We start from the raw sequence: 22,442 nt of genomic DNA on the forward strand, positions 1-22,442 counted from the left end.
AAGGCCCTAATGCCATAAACATATACTTGAAATGCACCTCATCTTCAAGTTCGATCTCAAAGACTGTACCCAGATTCTCTATTTTTAGCGCTTCTCCATAAGCATGTAGTATGAAGTATGAGTATTCTGGAGTACCTCTAGTGAGATCATACGCGGCTTCCTTTGCACGCCACGCTTTATCATAACTTATGTTCATGCCATAATCTCTTCTCATATCCTCAACGATATGACAAGGTTTATAAATACGTCCTATGCCTGTGAACTTATCTTTGATGAGTTGACCAACAACCGTAGCAGTTGCTTGTCTATGGTCATGATTCAAAATTCCTATGGAACATGTGTGCGAACTGCAGTACTTTGTGATCTTGAATATATCAGACCCTTCAATTTTGACTGCACGAAGGCTCCACTTACATGTCTCCCCAATGCATTTGACAGTGAACAGAGATTTGATTGATTTCCTGACCTTAAATTCAAAATTTCTGTTGATGGACAGAATAAATAATCTCATTTTCAAGTCCTTTTTGATAAAAAATAGTTGACCAACTTCAACGTCATCTGTCCTAGATGAATAGGTGTTAGGCATAATCAACTCTGTCCTATGACTTAAAGACACAGATAGTGGAATCACTGAAGCTGCTATAGAAGGACGCACATCTCCATGATCACGAACCATTTCATTCAATCCTGCTGGTTGCTCATTCACATCCACATCCACTGAAGGACCACAATCCATATAATCGAATGTTAATGGTATAGTGTTGGTAGACAATGGAATATCATCCTTTTCCCGATGAATCTGATATGATTCCTCGTATTGTCTGTCCACAGCCGTATCATCATAACTCACATTTTCAAACCCCATTCTAACCCTTTTGTCCTATTTAGACTTCAACGTTACAACTATCTGAAGTCTACTAAGCTCTTCTCGCAAAAGAAGGAAGTGAAGATCATCATCATCCGTTATGCATTGTGGGGGGGCTTCAAATTCAAGATTATATTTAACTTTCAAGATAAGATCAAACTTAAACTCTGAAGAGCTGGCTTTTGTAGCCCTGTAAATGTGAGATTTAAGTTCTTCATAATTCACTATAGGGGGCACAACGATTCTTTTCAACTGTCCCCCAATATATGAACTTTCATTCCTATCTCAATCACCTCCAAATTGAATAAATAGACACTTTTCTGTCATCCTACAAAGCAAGAGAACATTTGTCATTAAGCTGTACAAGCAATTGAAGTGTACTCTCGCTCTCTCTCAAAACCTCACGCTCTCAATATCGCCCTCTCTCAAAATCTCGCTCTTGCTTAAAATCTCGCTCTCTCTCAAAATCTCGCTCTCTCAAAATCTTGCTCTCTCTCATAATCTCGCTCTCTCTTTTACTCTTCATCTTTCTTACTCTCCCCCAATACAAAATTTCATCATGCTACATTTCCAGAAATAACACATAAAAAATAATTAAACAGACTCAAAATAATTCACCTTTCTGAAAAAGCTGTTCCTTTCTGAGAAAGCCTTGTCTTGGAAATCCCCATTCGAAAAATCTCCGTTCAACAAAACACCATCGAAAACTAGAGAAGTAATCACCTTTGAAATAGAGTTTAGAGTTTAAAGAAATCACCATTGTATTGTGTTTAAGTATTATTGATTTGATTTGAGGCTTCCGTCGTGACATTTTGTCAAATCAATAGTACACTGACGAGCAATCACATCAAACCAGGGAATTTCAAGCGAGAGCGAGAGCGAGAGCGTTTAATTAGACGAGAGCGAGATTTACCTCGTGAGGTTGGTGTAAGGGTAATTTACGTAATTTGGTATGACGATTATGTCAGCATAGAGTCAATCGATATTATTTTTTAAAAATGAATCATTTGAAATTTGAGTCCAATTTTTGGATCATCCGTACAAATTTCCAAAAAACATGAATGAGGACTAATGGGCTCACTCCTAGCCTTAGCCCACAATTTGAAAGAACCTACCGTAGCCCGAATTTCCGTCGGAGACCAGAAGCTCAGTCGTCGAAGCCATGTCCGTTTGCCATTGCCACCTGCAAATTCCGGCTTAAGGTTCATTCCCATTTCTTCTTTCTCTGTTCCATCGAACACATAACAATCTCGAAATCAATTTATGCTGGTTTCTCAGGCGCAAACTTTTGTCAGTAATTCTTCAAGGTTCTCGTTTCATACTCCTTGGATCGCGAGCATATCTTCATGGACATTCTCTTTGCTCAGATCCAAGCTGACCTTCGCTCCAACGATGCCCTTCGCCAATCCGGCGCTCTCCTCCAGGCCCTACAGCAATCCGCCGCCGGTCGGGACATCTCCGTCATCGCCAAGTCTGCCGTCGAGGAGATCGTAGCCTCCCCTGCTTCTGCCGTTTGTAAGAAACTTGCGTTTGACCTCATTCGTTCTACGCGTCTTACTGCGGATCTCTGGGACATTGTGTGCACTGGCATTCGCACAGATTTCGACTTTCCTGACCCCGATGTCACCGCTGCTGGGGTCTCAATTCTCGCTGCGATCCCTTCCTACCGCCTCGCCAAGCTGATTACTGACTCACATAAAGAAATTTCTGCTTGTTTTGATTCCCCTAGTGATAATTTGAGGTTCTCGATCACCGAAACTTTGGGGTGTATTCTTGCTAGGGATGATCTTGTCACGCTATGTGAGAATAATGTTAGTCTGCTCGATAAGGTCTCGAATTGGTGGTCACGGATTGGGAAAAACATGCTGGATAAGTCGGATGCCGTTTCGAAGGTTGCCTTTGAGTCAGTCGGAAGGCTGTTCCAGGAATTTGATTCGAAGAGAATGAGTAGGTTGGCAGGCGATAAGTTGGTGGATAGTGAAAATTCACTCGCTATTAGGTCCAATTGGATTTCATCAATGGCAGACTTCGTTTGGAAGAAGCGAAATGCCTTAATGGCGAGGTCCCTGATTTTGCCTGTGGAGAGCTTTAGAGCCACTGTGTTTCCAATTGTGTATGCAGTGAAGGCTGTCGCGTCTGGGGCAGCTGAAGTCATCAGTAAGCTCTCGAAGTCTTCTACTGGCAAGGGAACCATTACGGACTCAAGTGCAGAGAGGTTAGTGGGAGTCTCAGATGTAGTTACCCATTTAGCGCCATTTTTAGCTTCGTCGTTGGAACCGGCATTGATTTTTGAAGTAGGGATTAATATGTTGTACTTGGCTGATGTGCCTGGAGGGAAGCCTGAGTGGGCTTCACAGTCGACCATAGCAATTCTCACACTCTGGGATAGGCAAGAATTTTCGTCTGCTAGAGAAAGTATTGTTCGGGCCGTTGTTACCAATCTTCACCTCCTTGATTTGCATATGCAGGTATGTGTATTCATATTGATCTATTCTATTTTTGTAGGCAACGTGTTGTTTACCTGCATTTTGTGGTGTACTAAGACGATAATTTCTTTACAACATCTCATATCTCTGAAATGACCTTCAAAGTAGGCTTGTACCCTGACAATATGATATCTTGTTGTTAGTAGGTTTCATTGTTTAAGAGACTACTTCTGATGGTGAGAAACTTGAGAGCAGAGTCAGATCGTATGCACGCCTTAGCATGTATTTGCCGTACAGCTCTCTGTGTTGACCTTTTTGCAAAGGAAAGTGTACGTAGAGGTCAAAAGCCTCTTGCAGGAACTGATATTGCTTCTTTATTTGAAGATGCTAGAATCAGAGATGATCTCAATTCCATTACTAGTAAAGGTTTGTTCAGGGAGGAATTAGTTGCTTCATTGGTGGAAAGTTGCTTTCAGTTATCTTTGCCTTTGCCCGAACAAAAGAACTCTGGGATGGAGAGCAGAGTTATTGGAGCCTTGGCCTATGGAACTGGTTATGGAGCACTAAACTGGACAGAGCCTGCACTGGAGGTGGTTGAAGTCTGTAGGCCCTGTGTCAAGTGGGATTGTGATGGTCGCACATATGCAATTGATTGTTACTTGAAGTTGCTAGTTAGGCTATGCCATATATATGATACCAGAGGAGGAGTAAAAAGGATCAAAGATGGGGCATCCCAAGATCAAATTTTGAATGAGACAAGGCTGCAAAACTTGCAACATGAACTTGTGAAAGATTTACGCGAGGTATTTCAGCTTGTTGTATCTCTCTTTTCTACAACATATATTTACCTGCTTTTAATGGTTCCTTATCATTAATTCAATGATGTGGCAGGTAAACACCCCAAGAATAAGTGCCCGTCTTCTTTGGGCTATTTCAGAGCATATCAATCTTGAAGGTTTGGACCCCCTTCTAGCTGACGACCCTGATGACCCATTAAATATCATCATTACAAATATCCACAAGGTCTTATTCAACGTAGATACAGCAGCAGAGACAACAAATAGACTTCAAGATGTTCAGGCAGTGCTTTTGTGTGCTCAGCGATTAGGATCACGTCATCCTAGGGCTGGCCAGTTATTGACTAAAGAACTTGAAGAATTTCGAAATAATGGCTTGGCAGATTCAGTCAACAAACACCAATGTCGCTTAATACTACAAAGAATTAAGTATGCTTCAAACAATTCAGAAAGCAGGTCAGTATATTGCATTGCTAAATATCAACTTTTTTGGGTGGTTTTCAGTGCTCATCATATAATGGCCGTCAGTTTTTGGGGAAAATATTTTTACCTAATGTTAGTTCTTGCTGAACCACCCAAAAAGCCACTAGCTCCTTTTCTTCATTTAGTTGAACTAGCATTCTCTCCCAAACTTGGACTTTTCTGTAATAATAGAATAGTAACTACAACTTTCTAAAAATGAAATTTTTAGTTAGGTCTGGTTATCTTTTACTTTTAAAGCCTGTTGAGTAAGGATGGCAGGTAGCAAAAGCTGGCTGGTTTAGATCAAGTTCTGTGAGTTCACACTGTCGAAGACTCTTAGCTTCAGCTGTGGGGCTGTTTCCCCTCGGTTTTGTAAATTTCATTATTTTTAGTGAAATGTCTGTTTTCTATGATTTTAGAAAAGGGGAAAAAATGACGCTTGCCTTTAGAAACTCTCTCTTTTCTCTCTTTTCTTGAAAGATTGAAGTGGAATTTTCCCTTCTTTCCGATGGGTGATTAAATAGTGTTCTTGTTTGTGGCCTGCCTGTCTCTAAAGGACAGGGAGACTTTGTTAGGGAGCCTATGGGTCAAATTTTTAGCTCTCTTCCAGAAATTTACATCGAATGTTTCCTATTGAGTTTTCTCTGATTATTAGGTGTTTGGCTAGGTTGTTGGAAGTGGCTCAGGGTGTACTTTATGAAAACCAGAGTTTCTTATATCGGGGGAGTTGTTTACATTTTGAATGAGAGATCTTTTTGTTTTGTAATTTCTATTCTTCTATCATTTAGAGGCTTCTTGGCGTGTCCCTCCCTAGGTGGGGTGTGTTACTTGGTAGCCAGAAACATCTATATTTTATGCTTGGTCTTCGTTTTGTGTAAAATTGATTATCTGTTTGTTCCAAAATGCTGGTCAATGCTTAGGATCCCCCTTTGATTTTCGTTTCAGATATATTTTTCTTTCTCTCTTTCTATTTAATAAATAATCGAGTGAAAATTTTGTTTAATGAAATTGATTATGATCATTTACAGGTGGGCAGGGGTCAGTGAAGCCAGAGGAGATTACCCATTTAGCCATCACAAACTAACTGTGCAGTTCTATGAAGCAGCAGCAGCTCAGGACAGAAAATTGGAAGGTTTAGTTCACAAGGCTATTTTAGAGCTTTGGAGGCCAGAACCTAGTGAATTAACTCTTTTGCTGACGAAAGGAATTGATTCTACTCTTCTCAAGGTTCCTCCAACTGCAACTACTTTGACTGGAAGTAGTGATCCTTGCTATGTGGAAGCATATCATTTGGCAAACTCGAGTGATGGACGGATTACTCTACATTTGAAGGTTAAAGATGTTTCTCTTCTCATTACTGTAGTTTACTGGATAGAAATTATTAATTTGGGTCATTTGATTTTTTCTAAAGGAAATATTATGTTAATAATCCATAATATATCGGGACAAAATCTATACCCTTAACGAATATGGGTTCAATAGTAGAGAAACGAAACATAGGATCATTGGGTTGAACCAATATTCAGGCTGGCCTACATTCACTGTACAGAAGTTACATGAAGCGACCCTAATTGTCGGCAATAAAAAAGGACAAGCACTAGAACACAAATAAGATACCTGCATGGAGCTATAGAAGCGGAGTCACATTCAAAACCTTACGATGCAAATATCTCCTTTAGTATTTTTGTGAGTACTTTGGCCAAAACTTCATACTAGGTAATGAGACTAATTGCAAGCAATCCTTCCTCATCGACGCTTTCACCTTTCTATCAAAAATAGTAAGTTCTCCTTGAGACAGGAGTTTGCATGCCCATAGCGCATTTGAAAAATCAGATTGAAAAGTAAAAATTGGCTTGGCTTAGCTGAAGAAATTCAAAACCCATGAAACCCAAGTGATAAAAGATAGAAAATAGAGAACACTAAGTTTACGTAAAAAACCTTAGGACAGGGAGAAAAACCACAATAGAGAGTCCCTTTTAATAATTTTGACATAAAAGGAAAGTTACAAGAGAAGCCATATTTATAGGGCTCTAGCAAGCCCTAATACAAAAAAAAGGGGAATAGCAAGCCCTAATACAAAAAAAAGGGGAAATAAACCTAGGGTAAAGTAAAATACTAAAATATCCTCAGGGTTATAAACTATCGACAATATTTCTAGCACTCCCCCTCAAGTTGGGGCGTAGAAGTCAATCAGACCCAACTTGCTAACACATGAGTGAAAACTTTGTCTGAGTAACCCTTCGGTGAGAACATCAGCTATTTGTTAACTAGATGGAATATTCAGAATATAGATATTGTCATTGTCCAGTTTCTCTTTTATAAAGTATATCAATTTTCACATGTTCCGTTCTATCACGTTATACAGGATCATTGGCTATGCTTATAGCCACTTTATTATCACAATGGAGCTTCATAGGTAAAACACTGTCTTGGTGAAGATCAGATAGAACTTTCTTCAACCAGATTTCTCCACAGATTCCCAAATTCATAGCTCTATTTTCAACTTCAACATTGCTTCTAGCAACACTTTGCTTCTTACTTCTTCAAGTAACTAGGTTACTTCACACAAAAGTACAGTATCCAGAGGTAGACTTTCTGTCAATAACTGATCCTGCCCAATCAGAGTCGTATAAGCCTCAATGCATTTCCTGTCAGTTTTCCTTAACATCAGACCTTTACTCGGAGAGCTTTTCAAATATCTCAAAATCCGATTCATAGCTTCCATATGTTCTTCGTAGGGTGCCTGCATAAACTGACTAACAACATTGACAACATAAGAAATATCTGGTTTAGTGTGAGATAAGTAAATCAACTTTCCCACTAGATGCAGATATCTCTCTTTATCAATAGGAACTTTGTCAGCAAAATCTCCCAATTTCGCATTGAATTCAATAGGAGTGTCAGCAGGTCTACATCCAGTCATATCTGTTTCTTTTAACACGTTAAGAGTGTATTCCCGTTGTGAGACAGAGATCCCTTCCCTTGATCTTGCCACCTCCATTTCAAGGAAATACTTTAGATTCTCTAGATCTTTGATCTCAAACTCGTCAGCCATTTTCTTTTTCAACTTGGTGATCTCAGCAGTATCATCTCTTGACAAGATAATATCATCTACATACACAATTAGAGCAACAATTTTCCCAGATACTGACCTTTTTGTAAACAACGTGCGATCAGAGTGTCCTTGAGTGAAATCTTGGGACTTAGCAAAGGTAGTAAATCCGTCGAACCACGTTCTCAGGTCTGTTTCAAACCGTACAAAAACTTCCTGAGTTTACAAACCTGATGATTAAACTGAGCTTCAAAACCTGGGGGAGGGCTCATATAAACCTTTTCTTCTAATTCACCATTCACATTTTTTACATCAAGTTGACGGAGAGACCAGTCTTTATTAACTGCAATAGAAAGAAGGACCCAGACCGTGTTTAACTTCGCTACAGGGGAGAAAGTACCAAAATAATCTATTCCATACATTTGAGTAATCCCTTTTGCTTCGAATCTGGCTTTGTACCTGTCTAGAGTTCCATTTGATTTATACTTTAGAGTGAACACTCACTTGCACACAACCGTTTTATGCCCTTTGGGAAGTGCTACAAGGTCCCACGTATTATTCTTTTCAAGAGCTCTCATTTCTTCTATGATGGCAGTCTTCCACTCATGAATTTCCATAGCCATATGTATGTTTTTTTGGTATTGTTGCTGTATCAAGGTTGGCAGTGAACGCCCTGAACTCAGAAGACAGATTACTGTAAGATAGAAAGCTATACATGGGCTACTTGGTGCAGGACCTGGTGCCCTTTCTCAATGCAATGGGCATGTCAATAGAGATATCATAATCCCCTGGTTTGTCTGAATCCTCATCTATAATGGGATTTTGATTACATTTTTCAGCCTGAGGAAGAGTCTCACCCTCTTGTGTTTTAGTCGAAGTCTCATCACTGCTTGCAACCCTGTTATTCTTTGGAACTAATATATCGGTTCTGTTATTCTCGGCCGAATCAACAACATCCTCAAGTTAGCATTACCAGGGCTAGTAGTACCTTGAGCTTGTGTTGGTTCAGATTCATGGACCAAAGCCGGCGGAGTAGTAGGGGACACCATTTCCTTTTTGAGATTCTTCCTGTAGTAAGTTATTCAAGGGACTTGTTTAGTGGTTAGAAATGTGGCATGGACACTCAGGATGGGTTCGGGAAGGTTAGTAGGGATTGAAGATGGGACTGAAGATGTGGACCAGCTAATCTCTTCACTAGTATTCTCCCCCTAAAGATGACTAATGGGGAAGAAAGGTTAATACTCAAGAAATGTTACATCCATGGAGATGAAGTATTTTCGGGAAAAGGGTGGAAACATTTATAACCTTGCTGGTGAAGGGGATACCCAACAAAGAGACATTTCTAAGCACGATGGGTAAACTTAGTTTGGTTAGGGCCATGACTATGGACAAAGGCAGTGCACCCAAAAACTCGGAGAGGGACATCAGGAATAAACCGCGTGGTAGGGTATGACTCCTTGAGGCATTCAAGAGGGGTTTGGAGTTGGAGGACATGGAAAGGCATTCGATTAATAAGATGAGCTGCAGTCAGAACTGCATCCCCCCATAAGTAAGATGGAAGTGAATTAGAAAGCATGAGAGACCGTGCAACCTTGAGGAGGTGACGATTTTTCCTTTCAGCCACCTATTCTGTTGGGGGTATAGGCACACGAGCTTTAGTGGACAATACCTTTAGAGGACAGAAAATCATGAAGGGTATGATTAAGGAACTCACGACCATTATCACTAAGAAGAATAGCAATTTTGATGTTGAACTGAGTCTCAACAGTAGTGTAAAATTGCTGAAAGATCGATGAAACCTCAGATTTATTAGTGAGGAGAAAAACCCATATAAGATGGGTATGATCATCAATAAAGGTCACAAACCAACGTTTCCTTGAAGAGGTGGTAATACTTGAGGGACCCAAGCATCATTATGAATAAGGGTGAAGGGCTGAAAAGGTTTGTAAGGTTGAGACGAAAAGGTGACCCTATGCTGTTTTGCATGAATGCACACATCACAATATAGAGAAGAGACATCAACTTTATTGAACAATGAGGAAATAAATATTTCGTATATTGGAAATTTGGGTGAACAAGGCGAATATGCCATAACATAAATCTTTTTTTTGAAATTGAAAAATAAGAAGACAACAAACTAGTCCTATAATAGTTCCTAGAGGAATCATCATCATAAAGGAAATAGAGTCCCCTATTGTGCCGGATAGTGCCAATCGTTTTCCTTGAGCTCAAATCTTGAAAGAAAACATTATCTGGTGAGAAGACAACTTGACAATTCAGATCTCTAGTTATCTTACTAATAGTTAGTAAATTGTAAGATATTTTGGGTATATGCAACACATTCTGTTAAGTTAAACCGTCAAAAGGAGAAATATGACCCTTGCCTGCAATAGGAGCAAAGGACCCATTTGCAATCAAAATATTTTCATTACCAGTACTCGGAAGATATGATAGAAAATTATCAAAAGATCCAGTCAAATAATCCGTAGCCCTTGAATCAAGTATCCATGGTTTCTTACCATTTATGCCGAGGAGACTTGAGGATTGAGAGGTACCTGATTGAGCAATGGCCCCAAGAGAAGAGACACCGGGGTCACTTTAGCAATTCACTGAGGTTGTGACTGGGAGGCATTCGCAGATTCACTCATAAGAGCCCGGACCAGGATTGGGCTTGTCATTTGGAGGACGTCTTCTGCCATTCAGTGGTCTACCATGTAACTTCCAACATTGATCTTTCGTATGCCAGGGTTTCTTGTAATGTTCACACACCGAGATCTGTTTCCCATTTTTCTTGTCATTATCAGAACCAGATAATTTCACACTGAAAGCAGTAGAATCAACAACAGATACAGTTGTGATGTTCATAGCACTGACTTTGTCTTCCTCTAGACGAACCTCAGAGCACACTTCCATAAGAGAACGTATAGGCCTCTATCCCAGTATACGACCTCGCACTATATCGAACTTGGAGTTCAAACGATCGACTTCCTCAATCTTGAAATACTGGACACCTCCACAAGGACAATCCCATATAATTTCACGACACAGGTCTACTGCCAGATTAGGGACAATTTGTTAAAGTATGAAGTGACATCCATCATCCCCTATTTGCACTCGTGAGCCTGTTTACGCAGAGTGTAAAGACGAGACACATTCTCCCTCTTAGAATATAATTTTTGAACTGCATCCTAGATATCTCGAGCCGTTGTAGCATACAACAACAGTTTCTCTATCTAAGGTTCCATAATATTAATCGGCAGTGATTGAAGTAGGGAGTCTTCTCCTTTCCAAATGTGCTCCTGAGGATCCCCTAGCCTAGGTCATGGTATCTCACCAGTTAGATAACCAAACTTGTGGCGCCCTCGAGAGTCATTTTAATGGACTGAGAGTGACCAGGAGAGAATTTTGACCATTCAACTTTTCTCCTGCAATTAACCTTGAGGAATTTTCCATAGATCCAGACAAATAGTTTGTAGTAGTTAAAGCAGGGAAAGAGGTTACCGAATTCTCTGGATACATCGGTAGACCGGAAGGAATGACAAAATTCACCGTACTGGAATTTAAGTTTGTGGAAGAACCTAAGGCTGCCCTAAAAGCAGCGATTTGTTGCTGAAAACTAGGCGGCGCGTGATGAGTAAGGCTCGGCGGCTGCAGGTAGGTTGCTTGCGACTGGAAGGGAAAGTAGCTGGGGATTCCCGATGGCTGTGAGGGGCTTGTTGTAGCAGCAGGGGATTTACCTCTGTGGTAGGCGGACGACTCACCAATCTTGGCTTCAAGGTGTATGTTTTGGCTGCCGGCAGCAAGGTTGGAGGGATAGGCAGCAACGACACTTGGTAACGGGGGAGGAACTCCGACGACAATGTGAAATAGAGCAACGATGTTAGGGTTTCCATCAAAGGGTTGCGGTTGGCGCTAGAGTTGGACGGATATGCAAGGACTAAAGATACCAATCAACGGCGGCTTGGACGGCAATAGCAGTGGCGATGTTGGCGGCGGTAGCAATAGTGGTAGTGGTCGGAGGCCCCATCGACAGCTATGGCTGAAGTAGGGCTGGTGCAAAACTAAGATTATCTTGCACTAGTTGATTTTTGTCGATGGCAGTTAGGGTTTCGTCACTACGCTCTGATACCATGATAAAAGATAGAAAATAGAGAACACTAAGTTTACGTGGAAAACCTTAGAACAAAAAGAAAAAACCACGATTAAGAGTCTTTTTTTATTATTTTAACATAAAATGAAAGTTACAAGAGAAGCCATATTTATTGGTTCTAGCAAGCCCTAATACAAAAAAAAGGAAATAAATCTAGGGTAAAGTAAAATATTAAAATACCCTCGGGACTATAAACTATCAACAAAGCCCTTTATTTCTAACACCAAAAAAGAGCTATAAATAAAGACTGGTTTGGTGGAAGAAAATCAAAACCCTTGCAAACCTAGAAAGAGCTATATCTAAAGAAACTCAGGAGACGTTTGACGTGTTGAGTTGGTAATTATTATAAGAGGGGAGTAATTAGGGGAGTTGATGCGAATAATGAGGTGAAAATGTGAGTTAACACGAATAACGAGATAATAAACCTCTTCAATTATTGGTGAACCAAACGAATCCAACTTGAGGGGCCAAATGCCCCCTCAATTAAAATATCCCCAATTTATACAATCAAGAATAATGGAATATCTGAAAAATGTTTTCATGATTCGCCTCCTTTCACTTTCTGTTGGATATTTATTTGGTTCTTTTCTAGGTGTGAGTGTATTGAGTCTATTGACATATTGCAGGTTCTAAATTTAACTGAACTTGAACTTAATCGGGTGGATATTCGAGTTGGGTTGTCTGGAGCATTATATTTCATGGATGGTTCTCCTCAAGCAGTGAGACAGCTGCGTAATCTTGTGTCACAGGTACCCATTTGTGATGAATCATTTTATCTTTTGTTCTTTTTATTGGTTAATGTGAACTTTCAGTTACATGACAGAAAATAAGAAGTATGTGAACTATTGATGTTCATATTTCATGTTAAATTACTTCTTGCTGTGATTGTTTAAAAGCCTATTTACATGTAGATAAGAATATATAGCTCGAGTGGAATTATCTAATTTTTAGCAAAACTATTAGCATCACCTATGAAATTTTAGTCAAGAGTGAGAATGCTTGAGTCAGCCACAGCCACAGCCACAGCCACGCACTAAGCATTTGAAATTAATAGATGCGGAGCAAGAGAGTAAGCTCTAATACGTTGCAGTAGCATCAACTCTCCATACTAAACTACTAGTTCAAATATCAGGCCATGATGTTAAAACAAAATTTTTAACTCATGCTAGGAGAATGCTAAGAAATATTTTGAATACTTTATTTGTCGTGGCATGATGGCTTATTTTTTTGCCTTTGGGATTAATTGTTCTCAACTTCTCACTTGATATTAGGAAAAACTTTTTCACTTGCCCTCTTTTGCCTTGTTTCACAAGGAAAGGCAATCTCATGACTCTACACTTACCCCCCTTTCCAGGATCCAGTTCTGTGCAGTGTAACAGTCGGTGTCTCACATTTCGAGAGATGTGCCCTTTGGGTTCAAGTCTTATACTACCCTTTCTACGGAAGTGGTGGGGCTGGAGACTATGAAGGTGATTACTCCGAAGAAGATTCTCATATTATCAGACAAAAGAGAAGCTTAAGGCCAGAGCTAGGAGAACCTGTGATTTTGAGGTGTCTTCCTTACAAAATTCCACTGACTGAGCTTCTCTCGCCACATAAAATATCTCCTGTTGAGTTTTTCCGCCTATGGCCCAGCTTGCCTGCAATTGTAGAGTATACTGGCACTTATACTTATGAGGGGACTGGCTTCAAGGCTACTGCTGCACAGCAATATGGAGCGTCTCCTTTTTTAAGTGGATTGAAATCTTTGCCCACCAAGCCTTTCCACAGTGTTTGCTCGTACATTATTCGGACTTTGGCTGGGTTTCAGGTGAGGTTCTATGCCATTTTCTTTAATTGGGTTCCATTTTGTGGGTTTGCATGCCATGGTATTCTTTTATTATTTTGTTTCAATGAAAGTTATCTTTATCCACTATATATAAACTTAGACACACTAAGCTTCCTGAAAAAAGGGGAAAAATATCTTTTTAAGTTGTTATTTTCTTTTCCTGCGTTGATGACGGTCTTCATGCCCATGGTCATATAATAAAATTGTCTGGAAAATGGACAAATCCCCATATGTATTTGCTTTCCTGAAGACAGATCCGGTGAGTCCTCGGAGAGGGAAACTGATTCCTTCGGAATACAGGTTCATGAAGGTATCGGCTAATATAAAACTAAAACCATTCCAGTCGATTGGAAGCAAACTTCAAAGTGAAAATAGTTAAAGAACTTCCATGTTAGAATTGTGGGAATGTGTGAAAAACTTAACTGTGATAATTCAAGTGTTGGGCAGAAAGTGTGATGAAGATTCATCAAGTAGCACCAAGTTACATGCAATTATACGGCCACGTGGCTTATGTGGCTTTCTCAAGCTGAGTGACTTCTCACTTTTGACATTCATGTTTAGAAGCATGGATTTTCCCAAAAATCTTTAGTATCAAGGGAAGGGGCATAATTTCTCAAAATAGGACGTTAGTTTTTTTTAAAACATAGATAGCAAGTCTTAATTGAGACTTCATGGGAAGAGTTCTTTTCGCTTAGTATATCCGAAGATAGGAATGTTAGTTTTGGCTATCACAGGCAGCAGTCAACAGTGTACTTACCTGAGGTAGCCTGTGGTCTAACGAATTTGACGGGAAAGTCCGAAAAAAAAAAAGCCTAAAGAAATGTTACTATGTAGTAGTCTGTTTAGAATAGTAGACTGATCTTGTGTTTGGTTTGCTTGGAGTAGAATGAGAATTCAGGGAATGAGGCAGGATACATAGAGATTATCATCCCGGCCTGAGCCATGCTTAGTTGCCATTTCTACCCTTAGTGACCTTGCTTCTTATTGGAGTTGATAGTGTTGTTTGCTAACTACATATAGTTAATATTTAGATGTGATCCCCCTTCCTCAAAGCCTTTGAGAACATCATTTTCTCTTTCCTCTTCTGAAGATTTAGAATGTACTTGTTCAACATGATTCCATTCCAGGTGTCCATTGATTTTAATTGTCAACTGTAAATTAACTCGTTTAACTTTGCATCTTTTTTTTGTTCCTTTGTGCTGGCTGATGCTGAACTGAATTTATAATCCTTGAAATGGTACCAGAAAATAAGATAAATATAATTGTTATTCTCGGAAGCTGACCTGTTCCTACTTGAATGCCTGTAGCTTTGTTTGGCTGCAAAAACATGGTATGGGGGGTTTGTGGGGATGATGATATTTGGAGCTAGTGAAGTAAGCAGAAACGTAGATCTGGGCGATGAGACAACGACCATGCTATGCAAATTTGTTGTTCGAGCATCTGATGCATCAATTACAAAAGAAATCGAAGCCGATCCTCAAGGTTGGTTAGATGACGTAACTGATGGAGGCGTCGAGTACATGCCTGAAGAGGAAGTCAAGGTAGCTGCTGCAGAAAGGCTGAAGATATCAATGGAACGGATAGCTTTACTCAAGGCAGCCCAACCTCCACCAAAGACACCAAAATCAGACGACGACGAAGAAGAAGATGATGTCGAAGACAGCGAAGGAGAAATAAAGAAGAAAGACAGTCAGGAAAACAGTAAGGGGCCGTCTACATTGTCAAAATTAACTGCAGAAGAGGTTGAACATCTCGCTCTTCAAGCTGCAGTCCTTCAGGAATGGCACATGTTATGTAAAGATAGAGCAAACAAAGCTAATTAAGTTGCGTTCATTCTTTTTTTTCATAGTGAGAAAAGGTTTGGATATGTAGATTCTTTGCCTTGTGGTATAATGTGGATTAGCCAAAATTTGTGTAATTTTGACTGCGAGTGTTACTTTCATTTGCCATCCCTCCCTCCCCTCACCACCCACGGAAGGACTGCCTGTGTATTTGTATCATGTATTTGTTAGCTCTGATATTGTGATTTTTTTAGAGGCTGTCAATGCGTTTTTAATGTGTATTTAATGGATTGTTAGATCCTTTGATAATGTTTCCGTTTTCTTATTAAGAAAAAGGAAGCACAGAAAAATGTGTGATATTTGCAGATATGTTTATTATGTTCTTACTTTTCGACGGGTTTCAATAGTATGTTTATTTCTACCTCCATCTTTAAGATGTGTTCAAAATATTGGTCAACTTCTTTGTTAAGGGGGAAAATCCGATCTGTGCAGTGAGTTGTACAAGTCGATACACACTTTTTCAGTTATGTTTTATCGTCTAAAAGTTTTGTTCAAAATGAGTATAGCTCAATAGTCATCTAGAATGAATTATTAACCTCAATATCCTAGGTTCATTCTCCCAATTAACCTCAACGTCATAGGTTCAATCTCTCATCCAACATATTATCAAAATAACTCTCGATATCTTACCTTCTCTATTAAAATGATAAAAATTTAATGCAAGCATAGTTCAACTAGCATAAATTTTGTACTATCAACTTCAAGGTCAGAGATTCGATTCATCCATCCAATAGATCGTAAAAAAGAAAACAAAACTAAGGTACTAATGAGTTGTAATAAAAGGGTATGGTCATACTTATATAAACAAATTAGTCTTATATGTGCATATACTAATTTTTTTTTTATGTAAGATTAATTGAGTATCAATAATAGATAAATATATATAATATAAGTTAGACAATATTCGTAGGTATTATCGACTTTTATATATTAACATATATATGCCCATAAGATGCTACTAAAAGTATATGCTATGTTTGAGAAATTTTTTAGTGCTATATTCTCGTGGGTTTTTTGTATGGATGGCCTCATTTGGGAGGCCCAATGAAAAATGGCCATCTTTAGAAAAAGTAATGGAAAGTGATCTTCTGCTGGCGTCATCCACGTGTGATTTTACCTCTTCACCCTTGAGATGCACCTTATGCGCCCGGGCCTACCAAGGAACTCGGTACTCGATTACCTGCCACTCGATCCTCGATTACACGATCCTTGTTGGCTCGTCACACGATCCTTGATGCACGGTCGATACCCAAATGCATGGTCACTCGATACCCAAATGCATGGTCACTTGATACGTGTATACTCGATCATAGTCACGTCATACTCGATACTCGATTAACGTATACTCGATCATTTTGAATTTTTCATTCCTGTTGGAGGACCTGCTCTATAGTTAATGCTCATGCACAAACATATACAAATTGGAGAATTTTCTGACAATTCTCACTATTCTTTCAAATCAATTTCTTGAAATGTGAAGTGATTTTTTTTAATTAACTAAGAACAAATAGAACTGAAACACAAAAGAGAAAATCGAGCTCACTTTCCATCCAAAAAATCCACTTCACAAAACCTATTTTTCTTGGCAGAGATCAAGTTATAAAGGCATTCAGATCATTTCACTATATTGTCTCACATCTCAAGTAAGTAAATGTGCTAGTTTTTTTCCTAATTTTTTGCTCACGTTTTTTACTTTTTTGATGCTGTGCAAGACATATGAATGTAGCAAAAGGAACGAGTGAGTTTGAGTTTGTATGTGTGCACTGAGACATGCGAGTAACTCCCAATGGAGCGAGGATGAGGGAAGAGAAAGCTACGAAACAGTAAGCATCGAGTTAAAAATATCGAGTATCAGTGGATGAGTATTGAGTATTTAAAAGCAAGTAGCGAGGATCGAGTATAGCGAGTATTTAACAGTAACCAATTTTCCTAACTGCTCACTTTGTGTATTGTTTTTCTTGAAGGATGGAGAAGTATATATTCTTACGTTATAGTGGTACATGGGACGACACAGAAGAACGCTATATTGGAGGTCGTTTGAAGGGTTTGCTAGTTCCGAACATATTGACGTTTAATGAGCTGGTAAATCTAGTATATGAGATCATGCAAGTTAGTTCGACACAGTTCAAGATTGTAATGAGGGTGACATATAAGATGGATATAGATTCACCTCCAGTATGCTTAATGAACGATGCCGATGTTAATTTCTCCTCTCAGAGTATGATCGTATTAGATCGCAAGTATTTATAAGTCTTGAGGAAATTGAAGAAATTCATCGCGAGGCAACATTTGATTACCCAAAGAGAAAAGACCAACCCATGTGTGGAGCAAATGTCAATGGGCATGATGTTTGTCCATCAGTGTCTCACTAAAAAATGACAACATCGATGTTAATATAGAGAACGCATTACATCAGAATATGACAATAGAAGAGGTTTGGACATGTGTAAATGAGAATATAATGATAGAAGAGGAAGAGGGTGAGAATGAATAACAACCAACCTAGGTTGTTCAGGAAGTGGTCCTTCTGTTATGAATGAAGAACAACCAACTCCGATTCTTTCAAATGATTTTGGCTATTTTGTTGAGAGTGTGCCTCGCTAAAATCCATGCAATGTATCATCCAGTAGTAATGCCAGAATGGGGGACATGATCATGCAACCATAGTCGTCCGTAGGGTTGGGGGATACCATTGAAGTAGGTTAAATTTTCTTCAACAAGAGTGATGTGAAGATATGGTTAGCAATGTCGGCCATTAAGAACAACTTTGAGCAGTGAGTTAAAAAATCGAACAAAAAATTGTATACTGTTCGGTGTTTAGACCTAACTTTTAAGTGGCCGTTCGAGCAATTAAAATGGGCGAATGTGATATTTTCAAAATCACAAAATGCACGTCCAATCACACATGCTCGATTGAAGTATTGAATCATGACCAAAGACAAGCCAGTGCATTCGTTATTGGTCACTTGATGAAGGACAAGTTTGGCATTGGTCAGCGGGACAAACCACACCATACTATTGAGGACATGCGGCAATAGTACAATATCAATATTAGTTATGACAAGGCACGTGCAAGAGAAACTGCTTTTGCTCTTGCAGGGGGGATGTCAGAGGAATCATATGCGAACTTGCATGCAATGGTGAGCCTTTGAAGATAGAAAATTCTTGAACTTTATTTGAGATCGAGTTTGAAAAATAAAAATATTTCAAATACATGTTCATGGCACTAGGTGCGAGTTTAAGAGGTTTTAAGAGTTGTTGACCCGATCATTGTAGATGGTACTCATCTAAAGGGTAAGTACAAGGGAACAATGCTAGTTGGTGCTACAATGGATGGAAACAACCAACTGTACCCACTAGTATATGCAATTGTTGATAGTAAGAATGATCGAGTCCTGAAGTGGTTCATGATGAACCTTAAAACAACAATTGGAGAATGCCCTAGCCTCATATTCGTCTCAGATCATGGATAAAGTATAGCTAATGTCATTGCTACCGTATTCCCCAAATCTTACCACAAACATTGTACCTACCATTTGAAAAGGAACGTGGAGAAATACTTCAACAACGAGTCCGTTTGAAAATTGTTTCATGATGCTTGCAGAGCGTATCGAGACTCAAAGTTCAAGTTGTTGGGATTGGTGTCCAAAATCCCTCTTGTATTCTCGTAGTTTGTAAATATTGTATAAACAAATTTTTATTTTATGAACATACATTTAATCCAATAAACTAAGATCCTAGATTATTTTATATAATTTATATTGGAGTTGATGCCCTAAATCTTGTAGGATCCTATAGTTTGTAATTGTATTGTACAAACATCTTATTATTCTAATAAAATATGTGATGTTTTATTTGACATTTAGTTGCGTTAAAACCCAAAAACCAATAAACTAACATTCAAGATTATCTTGTAGCTTAAACATGTATGTAGAGACAGACGAGTGGATTATATTTAAGTGATAATCTAAATGGTATGTAGTAGATGGATAAGATTGGATACCTTATCCTAGTGATACTACGAGTATGACCTGTTTTATAGATGTTACAATTGTTGTAAAGTGCTGCAAAGGATCTGATCCTGATCATTCATGTGGAGACATGTGAGCACAGATATTCTATACAAAGGCATTTGTATAAGATCGGACCACAAAATGACTAGTCTCATTATATAACATCGTTCATAATAGAGACTTACATTTCACAAGGATGACCATAGGTGACATAACCTGAATCTTGAGTGAGTTATGAACTCCTGCCTATGAAAGTGGTTCTTTGATTTGTATGGGTGAGAGTGGTCAGATCTCGACTCAAAAACCTTACCATTTTGGGGATTAGTCTGATTGAGGAGTTGGGAATACAGCTACACAAGAATGAATTCACTCATTCCCCAATGTCGGGGTAAGTAGATAAATTGCTCCTTAAGAGCTGATTCTGGGATTTGAACAATGTGACGCCACATCTTCTCCTGGTCGGAGAGGGGTTTGGTCATAGTTGGACTATGATTTATTGTTCATTAGAGGGATCAGTGGTACTCAAGGAGTTAGATGTAACTATAGGGGTAAAACGGTAATTTTGGCCCAACTGTACTTAAGAGCAATTTGTAATGGGTCATCGTACTATTGATTGGTTATATCCAATAGATACAGAAATATATATATATATAGTGCTAAGAGTGCAATTGTCGGTCTTTAGTGGAATACCCGACAATTAACGAATAGTGAATATTTTAATTAAAGAGTTTAATTAATTATTCACGTATCGTTAGAGCTTCAAGCTATAGGTCCATGAGGTCCTCTCTGTTGCTCAATGGAAATTAATGAGAATCAATTTTTGGATTAATTTGAATTGTTCAAATTAATTGAGAGAATTAATTATATGTGATTAATTAATTTAATCTAATTATAGATGATATAATTACTATAATGTATCTGATAAATTATAATATAAAGTATATATGAGACGAAATAAATATTTGAATATGATTTAAATGTTAATTATGTGAACTGGATTCATATAATTAAATTTAATATAAATGAATTTATATTAAACATTATTGTTGAGAGAATATAGAAACTATAGGTTATATATGTTGTATTTGATATAACATATAATTTAATATATATTATATGATAAGGTAGTTATCATATAAATATATATTAAATAAATAAATTTATTTTATTTAAAAATCATTTTGGGAGGGAGTTGACTCCCTCCACTCCTTTCTCTCTAATACACATTAGTGGGTTGGGGGCCTTCTCTCCGTCCTCTGGTTTTTCACAAAGAACAACGAACACAGAGTGTCGTGTGATTTTCCCAATATTTCTCTCCTCTCATCTCTCAATTCCCTCTTCCATAATAACCAGAGCATATACAAACTCCGGATTCTCACCCAGAGAGTATAGAGGTTTCATCGGTTCGAGGGATTTTTTCAATTGAAGAACAGCTTCCCCAAGTTGATTAAACAAGCCCGCAATCAAGGGAATGGGATACTAACGAGACTTTCAGCGAAAGAGAAAATTTCTTTACTGACATGCTAGATGCTTAAGTAATAGAATACCATCAAACCTAGAGAAATTGTGAAAGTAAAAGGTAAAGGTTTCTGAAACCTAATTTTCTCTTATGTAATTTTCTTTTTGAGCATGCTGGAAATTAATTGTTCTTCAATTAAATGTATATTTTACCTATTTGTTTGCTGTAAAATTGATGTTCTGTAAATTTGGGATTTTGAGTCCGATCCCATTTTTCGCTTGATAGCTCTCAAATAGAGCTATTATTCCTATCTTAATTCTGACTTGTTATTGAATTTTATGTGTTTATTTTTTCTATTTTGTAGGTATCATGCACCGAAGAGGTAGAACAAAGAAATCGGAGTCAAACGGACTAATTTGAAGCAATTTGGAGGTGATTTGAGCAGCCATGCTTCAAAACAGTGAAAATTACAAACTACCACTGTCACAAGGTAGTGTCGACGCTGCCATGAGCGTCGCAACGCTCCAAATGATTATCATTACCATCATTGCAATGCCGTGTGACGCTGGAAGATAGAAGCTTAGCGTTGCAACGCTCCTTTAGAGCGTCGCGATGCTGTGAACTTTGACTAAAATCTGGCCGAGTGCATGCGCAAGTGAGCGTTGCAACGTTGTTTTCAGCATTGCGATGCTGCCTCAATTTTTATAAATATTCTCTTCGGCCCTAGGTCAAATATTGCTGAATTTAGGAGGACAAATTGATGGAGGTTGAAGTAAAACTCGACCCTTTGTCCATTCTTTTCAATTTTCAGTATCTTTAGGCTAGTTTTTCTTTTTATTTTGGATTATAATCAATGGAACGGATGTGTATCTCTGATTTGTCTATGAATTGAGAGGTAATCTCTATCTAATTTCTTTGAGCAAGAGCCATGTGTTTAATTTCTTGAAGGTTTCCTAATTAATTTAACTGCAATCTTGTGAATTCTTTGGTTGGATTCATTTTAATCTCAATGAAGTTTCGATAAATTCTTCTAACAAATTAATTTGTTGAAATTCTTGTTTGCAAAATCTTTCTAGCCTATGCATCGTTGATTGATTAAGCTGCACATATTAGGATCACATGTTTAGGGTCTAGACTTTTTCTGGCCAAACTCACATTTGCCCTAATATAATCTTTCCAAATAAATCGTGCTACAAGATATGGCTTTCCGTCTTGTAGTATCTCTCAACAATTGAACCATTTCTTAATGCTTTTCAGTCTTAACTTGTATGTCACTAAGAAGGAAAATTTTAAAACTAAATTAGGGATGATTTAGATTTTTATTGAAATTAGCTAATTGGGCTATTAGATTTTCTAATAGGTTGAGAGATTGACAGGTTCAGTATAATTAATTGGTGCCTAATGAAAGAAATTGCATAGGAGAAAATTAGATAGACTCCTATCCCAAATTACATTTACCCTTTTATTTCAATTTCACACATTTATCTTTTCCACATCAAAACCCTCCATTTATTGCTTTAGTTAGAAGGTTAACTTAACGAAACCAATC

At 38.3% G+C, this 22,442-nt stretch overlaps 1 protein-coding gene across 1 annotated transcript; it reads left to right on the forward strand.

Moving 5' to 3' along the window:
* The first annotated feature begins 1,927 nt into the window (after positions 1-1,927).
* On the forward strand, positions 1,928-15,625 carry TPLATE (ARM repeat superfamily protein). Its single transcript, XM_039027605.2, has 8 exons — positions 1,928-2,067; positions 2,144-3,333; positions 3,498-4,094; positions 4,183-4,544; positions 5,579-5,882; positions 12,379-12,501; positions 13,107-13,562; positions 14,888-15,625. The coding sequence occupies exons 2-8, from the start codon at positions 2,212-2,214 to the stop codon at positions 15,401-15,403; spliced, it is 3,480 nt and encodes a 1,159-aa protein (XP_038883533.1). The 5' UTR covers positions 1,928-2,067; positions 2,144-2,211; the 3' UTR covers positions 15,404-15,625.
* The last annotated feature ends 6,817 nt before the right edge of the window (positions 15,626-22,442 follow it).

The sequence above is a fragment of the Benincasa hispida genome, chromosome 1 (assembly GCF_027475165.1).
Source record: "Benincasa hispida cultivar pf3 chromosome 1, pf3_genome.v1.1, whole genome shotgun sequence".
Classification (NCBI taxonomy): Eukaryota; Viridiplantae; Streptophyta; class Magnoliopsida; order Cucurbitales; family Cucurbitaceae; genus Benincasa; species Benincasa hispida.

Coding starts and splice junctions, on each gene's coding strand:
- TPLATE (XM_039027605.2), top strand. CDS start 2,212: ATGGACATTCTCTTTGCTCAGATCCAAGCTGACCTTCGCTCCAACGAT. Junction 3,334..3,497: donor TCCTTGATTTGCATATGCAG/GTATGTGTATTC, acceptor TGTTGTTAGTAG/GTTTCATTGTTTAAGAGACT. Junction 4,095..4,182: donor TTGTGAAAGATTTACGCGAG/GTATTTCAGCTT, acceptor ATGATGTGGCAG/GTAAACACCCCAAGAATAAG.